General features: G+C 42.7%; 1 protein-coding gene across 7 annotated transcripts in view; it reads left to right on the top strand.

The window, feature by feature from the left end:
- USP45 (ubiquitin specific peptidase 45) overlaps window positions 1–8982 on the top strand; it is a 77946-nt gene continuing 68964 nt past the window's right edge. For 2 of the 7 annotated variants that reach the window (XM_047858348.1, XM_047858345.1), the window contains exons 1-2: window positions 1–37; window positions 4936–5045. In XM_047858348.1, coding sequence (XP_047714304.1) covers window positions 4946–5045 — 100 coding nt within the window. In that variant the 5' untranslated portion in view covers window positions 1–37; window positions 4936–4945. Of the gene's footprint in view, window positions 38–60; window positions 760–4935; window positions 5046–8982 lie in introns of those variants that run through there. The other 5 variants (XM_047858351.1, XM_047858353.1, XM_047858352.1 and 2 more) reach the window with 5 other exon arrangements.

Here is an 8982-nt window from a genome sequence, read left to right as displayed (position 1 = left end):
TCTTGAGGTTGTAGACGCGGCGTCTCGGCCCGGCGTGGTGAGTCCGGACTGCGGCGCTGGGGTTGCCGCAGTTTCTCGGTCGTCGCTTCCTCGCCTCCAGCCTCTTGTGGCAGGACGGGCCTGGGAGAGAGGCGTCCTGCGCCTCCACCCCCCCCACTTCGCGATCTCGGGGCGGGGGGGTGAGGGGGGTTCCAGGCGGTCGCCGAGGGCCGCGTGAGTGCGGCCCGGCTGGGCGGCGGCTGGAGGAGCCGGGGTTGTTTGGGCGGGAGGGGGGCCGCGGGGAGGGGCCCGCGTCTCCGCGCGATCGCGACCGAGGCTCGGCCAGACACCCTTTTCCCGCCTCCCTCCCGCGCTCTCGCCTCACTACGCGTTTTGTCTTGAGAAAGTTGGGATGCTTTGGGTAGGAACCGGAGAAAGCAAGGCTCACCGCGGGGTTTTGGAAGCATCGCAGAGTATTAGGAGCCCTGGAGACGAGCTGCCGGGGTCCGAGTCTCCACCATTCGCTGGCTCCCGGACCTCTGCAAGTCACTTAACTTCTGTGTGTCTGTTTCCTCAAGGGTAAAATGAGGGAAGTAATAGTAACCTCTCTCAAAAGGTGATTGTTGAGAATCAAGTGTGATAGCATCTTTGAAGTGCTTAGAGCCGAGCCTGATGCACAGCAAAAGTATGCACGTGCTGTTCATGTTTTGGAGCCTGATAACTAAAAGGACAGTGTGTCCTTCCCACGCTGAAAACAACTGCCCGAGAGAGAGTCCAAGGGTAGGGAAAAATGATTTTTTTCTTTTTCTCTTGTTTTTTCTTTGAGAATATGGGCTTTTGTTTGTATAGCATCTTTTTATAAAAAAATGCAAACATCTCTAAATAAGTTGCACAGCCTACAGCAGAGAAAAGACGGATGTTAGAGTAATACTGAAGTTGAAAACTGAAAAGTTTTGTTTGAGAAACCACGTGAGAAAAATGGCCAGAGCTTATTTGTGCTGAAAAGAGTTAACACACCGACCCTGAGGCTGCTATCCTTAGAAAGGTCCGCTTTGCAAGGCTACAACTTGTTTGGCATCTGGGAGAGAACTATGTAGTTAAGCCGGAGTTACCAGCCCCCATAAAACCCCCCTGGCCTGTGAGTCTGTTAGGGGTTCCCTGACAGAAACATTGCACAGACATTGCTAGATTTTCCTTTTTGGGGTAAAGAGTGCTCTGTTTGACCCTTTCGGGGAGGGAGAGAACATAAGCCTGCACGTGGATTCCTGCAAACTTCACTTGTGTCTTTTTAAAAAAAAAAATTTTTTTTTTCAACGTTTATTTATTTTTGGGACAGAGAGAGACAGAGCATGAACGGGGGAGGGGCAGAGAGAGAGGGAGACACAGAATCGGAAACAGGCTCCAGGCTCTGAGCCATCAGCTCAGAGCCCGACGCGGGGCTCGAACTCATGGACCTCGAGATCGTGACCTGGCTGAAGCCGGACGCTTAACCGACTGCGCCACCCAGGCGCCCCCACTTGTGTCTTTTTGCATTATGATCCAGGCTGTAGTCCATACGACATTGCTGTAATAAAAATTAGTTATGAGTACAACTACATGCTGAGTCCTGTGAGTCCTTCAAGTGAATCCCCAAATGTGAGGGTGGGCTTGGAACTCCCCAGATCCAATATTGGTGGTAGAAAGAACTTGAAGGTCTAGTCATTGAACTTTAATTTTATTTCTTTTTGCCTTAAAGGGGACTGAAAAGGAAAGCTATCCAGATAAGTGATTGCTAAATAGTGGGTTGCTGTCCAGAAGTAATTCTGTTTAGATATATTCCATATGTCATAAAAATCACTGGAACTTAACTCTACTTGCCAAGTTTGAGTGTCTTTTACAGACCTTTTGCAGATTATAGGTCAAACACCTGATTTTTTTGTTGTTCTGCCAGCATTATGTGCCATTGCCTATCTAGAGTTTATCTGTGCAGTTGGGGAAAAGGTGTGACAAGTCTCTCATGGCCATTTTTCCTAGATTCTATTACTTATGCCTATATTTTGAGGACATCAAGTTGAAATATTTGGAGGTAACTGTAGGCTTGGGGGTGGAAAGATCAGATTTGCCATCTGATTGTCTTTTTTTCCCCCTCAGTTAAGTAGAAGACTAGATACTATTTTGAGAAGTAAGTAGATGGAGGAGTGAGAGGTTTGGGAGAGTGAGAAAGGTTTCAGATGACTGTGTGAGGAGTAGGTAAGTACGTTTTCCAGAAAGTGTAGTGGATAATGGCATGTCTTAATCCATTTGAGATTGAGACTGTGTTATGAATTTAGCAACCCAGTCTGCTTTCTTACAAGATTTTCTCCAGCCTGTTTGGATGGAGACGTGGAGAAAGTAGTTAATTGGGTTCATTTAGGTTTGAATTTGTGTTAGAGGAGTGATACGGTAGTCCTTAAGGCTGTGCTTTCATACTTTGTTCTTCCTATGTACATGGTAAGTAAGGTTGCACTCTTTGTACACGTCCACCTCCCACCCCCATATGCCCCATGTCTACTTGAAGTTAAATGTGGCCCTATGACTTGCTTGTGCTGGTAAAATATGACCAGATGCGACATATGTCATTTCCCAGTGAAGCTTTTTTTTTTTTAATGTTTATTTATTTTTGAGAGATTGAGAGAGAGACAGCACAAGTGGGGGAGGGGCAGAGAGAGAAAGGGAGACACAATCTGAAGCAGGCTTCAGGCTCTGAGCTATCAGCACAGAGCCCTACACGGGGCTCAAACTCATGAGCCATGAGATCATGACCTGAGCTGAAGTCAGATGTTTAACCCACCGATCCAGCCACCCAGGCCCCCCTCTCTGAAGCTTTAAGAGCCAGCACTCCATTTGCCACTTCCCCATCTCTGTGCCTTGCTGTAGTGATCATGGAAGTGCTTGGTGAGAGGCAGCCTGTTGTCAACCTGCACATTAAAAGTGAATAAGGGGGGCACCTGGATGGCGCAGTCAGTTAAGCGTCCGACTTCAGCCAGGTCACGATCTCGCGGTCCGTGAGTTCGAGCCCCGCGTCGGGCTCTGGGCTGATGGCTCAGAGCCTGGAGCCTGTTTCCGATTCTGTGTCTCCCTCTCTCTCTGACCCTCCCCCGTTCATGCTCTGTCTCTCTCTGTCCCAAAAATAAATAAACGTTGAAAAAAAAAAATTAAAAAAAAAGTGAATAAGGAGTGGCTGATCAGGCAAGCTGGAGGAACTTCAGTTGTGATTAGGGAAGGGAATACCTGAATTAGTGATTTTGCAAGGTGGAACTGTAGGGGTAAGTGGATGAGGAAGTTTGGAGGGAAAAGGCAGTCAGAAATGAAACGGTCGGGATTCCTGGCTTGCTCTGTCAGTAGAGCATCTGACTCTTCAACTCACGATCATGAAGCCCCATGTTGGGTGTGGAGACTAGTTGGAAGAAAAAGAAAAGAAATGGTCAGGGAACTCAGAGTCTTTGTAGATCTCCAACCCTGAAGGCCATGATTTGTTGCAACTCATTTCAAGAGTGATGACCCCTGGGGTTGAAGAAATGGCTCTTAAAATGGTAAACCCCAAAACTCCCTTTTGTGGAATATGGTAGAACTAAATCAAGATTCAGAACTTATTATTGAGTTGAAAGATTCTTCCACCTTGATCAATAAAAGCAAGGAAACAGTTATGAAAATTACAGTATAGCTTAGCCATGGAACAGATATTAGGTAGCATTTAGGCTAAGCTACTTTAACAGAGACTCCAAGTACAGTGGTTTTAAAAAATGCTTCTTTTTATCTAAAATTTTTAGAATTAACTTTGGGGTTTTAAGAAATGTAAGGGACAGAGGTAAGTGACACCATGAAGAGACAAATTAAGTGTGGTACTTTATACGATGTTGCTATTGAAAGTGTAGCAATGGACTCCCAGCAATCCTTCCAACTGAGAGTTTGTTAGGCAAAACCTCAGGTCCTGTACCAGACTTGCTGAACTGAAATCCTCATTTTAACAACATCTTTAAGGTGGCTCATATGCACTGCCCTGATCTCTTAAAAAAGCTAGTGTTTAGGAAAGTATAAGATGGGAAGAACAGTTGTAGATTAAAAGATACTAACAATCAACAGGACAGAACCAATACAGAGTGCAAATCTTGACTGAATATTGATTGATTAAAAAAAAAAAAACAGTATGGAAGATGCTTCAGCTGAAGAGGTTAGAATATGGTGGAATATCAGAATAGGGGATTACTGTTCATTTTCTTAGATATGATGATGATGAGATTATATGGAAAAATGTTCTTAAAAGAGACATGTTCTTTGCGACTTCCTTTAAAATAGTTGAGCAAAAACAAACATACCACATATGTGTATATATGTCTCTCTCTATACGCGCTGATGTTTAGATAAAACAAATATGGCAAAATGTTCTCCGGGTGGAATCTAGATAGTAAATATATGGGTGCTTATTATATTGTTCTTTTAACTTTTGTGGAAGTGTAAATTTTTTCATGATAAAAAAGTGGAGAAAAAAAATGCAGTAGCGTTAAACAATTTATTTCTCTCTCACTTCAGTGCTAGGTCATATAGTGCAGGTAGGGCTGGCACACGGTTTCCATCCCTGGTCTGTGCTTTTCCAGCTTTTACTATTTCCTAGCTAGTGGGATGGGAAAATGGCAAGGGGAGCACATGGTCTAGAAGCAGCACTTACTTCCTTGATCAGAACTTTAGTTTTTTCATTCACCTGAGCATCATTTTTCCAGGGAGTAGTTGGTAAAAGTCAAATGTCATGTGCATTTGTATATTGGTTTAATAAAGATTTCTTTGGTTTCACCTGATGTTTTCTTCTCCCTCTGTTGATTTCCTAGGCCCAACTAAAATAGAAGTCATTTCAGTTTTAATATACATAAGGTACAGTAGCTAAAATTTTCATTTTGAGGGTTAAAGTATGTTCATCCCCCCCCCCCCCCCCCATCTTTTCAGTAACTAACAGATGCGGGTGAAAGAACCTTCCAAAGCTTTACCCGAGAAAGCAAAAAGAAGTAAAAGGCCTGCTATACCTCGTGATGAAGACTCTTCAGACGACATTGCTGGTAAATTGTGATATCTGGCATCCTTAATAGTGTTGCGGAAAATAACCATATTTGTTTTTAATTAAATCCTTTGCCCTTTATTTTCACTATTTTCTTTCTTTTAAAAAAAAATTTTTTTTTAACATGTATTTATTTTTGAAAGACTGAGAGGCAGAGCATGAGTGGGGCAGGAGCAGAGAGAGGGAGGGAGACACAGAATCCGAAGCAGGCTCCAGGCACCGAGCTGTCAGCACAGAGCCCGACACGGGGCTCAAACTCAAGAGTCGTGAGATCATGACCTGAGCCGAAGTCAGACGCTTAACTGACTGAGCCCCCCACCCTATTTTCACTATTTTCTACATAAACTTTAAAATCAGCTTGTCTAGTTCCAGAACATCCTGTTGATATTTTTATTGACATTTTTGTTTAGTTTATAAAGTAACCTAGAATTGGCATCTTTTTGTTTCCTGTTCTTCATGGCCTGTTAAAACCAAGCCTTCAAGGCCGGGAGGCGTCTCTGGGAGCTGCTCGCCTTGGACTTGGTTTTCTCTTCAGCTTCATGACCTCCGTTTTGGCCTCTGAGGATTCATACTTTCTTACTAGTTCAGCTCTCCATTTAAAAAGTTGTTTAGGGGCGCCTGGGTGGCGCAGTCGGTTAAGCGTCCGACTTCAGCCAGGTCACGATCTCGCGGTCCGTGAGTTCGAGCCCTGCGTCGGGCTCTGGGCTGATGGCTCAGAGCCTGGAGCCTGTTTCCGATTCTGTGACTCCCTCTCTCTGCCCCTTCCCCGTTCATGCTCTGTCTCTCTCTGTCCCAAAAATAAATAAACGTTGAAAAAAAAAAGTTGTTTAAAATTTTTTTTCTTTTTTTTTTTTAATGTTTATTTAGTTTTGAGAGAGAGAGAGAGAGAGAGACAGAGACAGAGACAGAGAGACAGAGTGCAAGCAGGGGAGGGCAGAGAGAGGGAGACACCGAATCCTAAGCAGGCTCCAGGCTCTGAGCTGTCAGCACAGAGCCCGATGCGGGGCTCAAACTCACGAGCTGTGAGATCATGACCTGAGCCAAAGTCAGATGCTCATCTCACTGAGCCCCCCAGACACCCCTTTTATTTCCTGTTTACGTGGTTTTAACTTGGAAAGTGTTTGAGGACAGCTAGATTGCTAAATTGAGGGAAGACTAAATTATATCTTTAAGCATTTGTTTTATTCTGTGGATGTGATTTTTTTTTCAGGGATTTTGAGTATTCTTACGTTAACTCTTCCTTGCCTGTCTTCTAGTTTCTTTTTCCTCAAATCTTCTAAAACTCCTGTTTCCTTTTCATTTTGCTTGCTGTTTTCATGTTTATCTTTACAGTGTTTTCTGCAGTGTCTGTTTCACCTTATGCCCTTTTTACTTTCGCCGTCATTTTTGTGGTTTATTTTTTTTTCTTCCATTTCTTTCCTGAACCCTGCTGGTCACTTCCTACTGTTTTGCCACCTTGTGCTGGAGCATTTTGCTTCTGTTTTGTATTTTTATTTCATGGCAATTATTTCTGTGCCACTTGTTTTTCCTTTTTATTATATTGGCATAGAATTTGTGGCTTTGATTTCTCATTTCTTTCATTCTTTGAAGGAGGGTCACTTTTCTTGGGCCATTTAGTTTTGGAATATTCGTGTAAGAAGGAAGGCCAAAGCACTGTCGAGACCAACTGTAGTTTTGAGTCTGAGCACATTGAACCTTCTTCCCACCCAACAGGATTATACCGCCCTGGGTTATTTCAGAATCCAAAATATCCCTTCTCCCTTGCCTTAGAGAGAAGACTATTTCTGGCAAACATGGCTTGTTCTTTTGTTTCTCACTTAGTGAATGAGACGTTGCCACCTTTTGCTTCTTAAAACAAAACTGGATACTGGGGAGCTCCTGCCAGTGTGGTTGCAGCACAGAGATTTCGGTTTTGTTCTTGTCTGTGAAGCACACGTCGTTCTCTGTGGAGTCTACAGCTGCAGTGTTCTCTCTGCTTCCTTCTGTATACACTCCTATTTGGGATTTCTGGGCCTCAGTTGTCTCCTGGTTTTTCTGAAAATGAACTTGGTTTTTTTGTTTCGTGTTCTTGTTGACCTTGGGTGGTTCTGGGAAGAGAATGGGAAAGTGTTGATTTTAGACCATCATTTACAAACTGGAAGACCTCCTTGTGGAGTTTTTATTAATACTTAAGATGAAAAACATGGAGATTTTACTTGTTGTTTCTGATTTGTTAATGTGGGACAACGATAGACTTCAATACATTTGTAGATTTTCTTCAGGAATCCCTAGAGGACTTGTTTGGCAAATCAAATTTAGACAATTGTATAATTAAATTACAGAAAACTGAGGAAATCTCCTTATTAGCACAGAAAAAAAATTTTTTTATGTTTCCCCCCACAAGAGATTATGAATACTATTTACTTATTTATTAAATGTTTATTTATTTTGAGAGAGAAAGAGAGGGTGAGTATGAGTGGGAGGAGGACAGAGAGAGAGGGAGAGAATCCGAAGCAGGCTCCATTCTGTCTGTGCAGAGCCATGACTGTGAGATCATGACCTGAGTGGAAATCAAGAGCTGGCTGCTTCTCTGACTGAGGCACCAGATGCCCCTATAAATACTGTTTAAACACTGGTTAGTCTTGTAGAAAAACTTCAAACTTTCAGATTTCTTTATAAAAAGTATCTATGGTTGAGGCATTTAAAAGCTAATAGAATTCATTTAGAGGCCTGGAACCTTTTTATAATGAATTTACTTATTTCTGAATTCATTAACAATTTCAGTTTTATAAGTCTGATTTATAGAATCAGAGACTAGTTAAGTTGTCCCCTGGCCAGATCCCACCCCAGAGATGATATAGAAAGTGTATGGAATGATTTTTCCACTTAGAATTTTAAAATATAAAAACTCAAAGCAGTGATATTTGGTAAACCATGTCTAGGTCCTGTTCTTGTGTGGTCATCTATCAGTCTTCCCCAGAACACCCCTTTCGTTAATGGCATGTGTCCTTTTCAAATACAGGACTTCAGAGTCACTCCTTTTGTGTCTATTCTTGTAACTTGCTCTTGGTGTACAATGAGAAGGCTTAATCTTTTATCAGATTTACACATTACTTATGCTGAAAGTAAATTATATTTTACAACAAATCACTTGTCAGGAGTCACATTCTTAGCCTTCAGGATGAATGGGACTAACGCTTAGCCTCTCTCTAGTTAACTAATAGGGGCAAGGAGTGCTGGGCGTTTAGGAAGGGAAGTGGAGAAAGTGGAAATGCACATACTCCTGTTTCCCTCTTCAAGTTACTCAGTCTTTCCTTCGTTGTTTGGTTTTGGCAGATAGTTGTAGTTTTGGTGTTTGGGATAGTTGAAGTTGGAGAAATGGAAGTGTCATTGTGTCCTTGCGAGAAGACTATGGTTATCTGAAGAAATAAAAACATATTAGGTCATTTTGGCCATTTGTCTCCTCACGGTGCACACAGTGGGACTCTGTTATAAAGGATAATTAAGGGCTATGCAAAGTCATTTGCTATTTGAAAATATTCATTAAGGGGCGCCTGGGTGGCTTGGTCGGTTAAGCGTACGACTTCGGCTCAGGTCATGATCTCATGGTCCGTGAGTTCAAGCCCCGCGCTGGGGTTTGTGCTGGCAGCTCAGAGCCTGGAGCCTGTTTCAGATTCTGTGTCTCCCTCTCTCTCTGCCCCTCCCCTGTTCATTCTCTGTCTCTATCTGTCTCAAAAATAAATAAACGTTAAAAAAAAATATAAAAAAAATTTATTAAGGACAATTCTTGTACCTGTAAATGATTCCATTGTTTGTTCTTCTCTCTCTCCTTTCTCCCAACAGGGATGAAAATAGCATCAGAGCAGAGGTAGGCTCTGTGGAAAGATTTTATGTGTGTATCTTAATGAGAAGAAAATATATTCAAAATCCTTATTAACACAGCTGCTCAGCAAATTATC

The sequence above is a fragment of the Prionailurus viverrinus genome, chromosome B2 (genome assembly GCF_022837055.1).
Source record: "Prionailurus viverrinus isolate Anna chromosome B2, UM_Priviv_1.0, whole genome shotgun sequence".
Lineage (NCBI taxonomy): Eukaryota > Metazoa > Chordata > Mammalia > Carnivora > Felidae > Prionailurus > Prionailurus viverrinus.
Note: the sequence above shows the minus strand (reverse complement) of the source record. Positions and strands in the feature narration are given on the sequence as shown.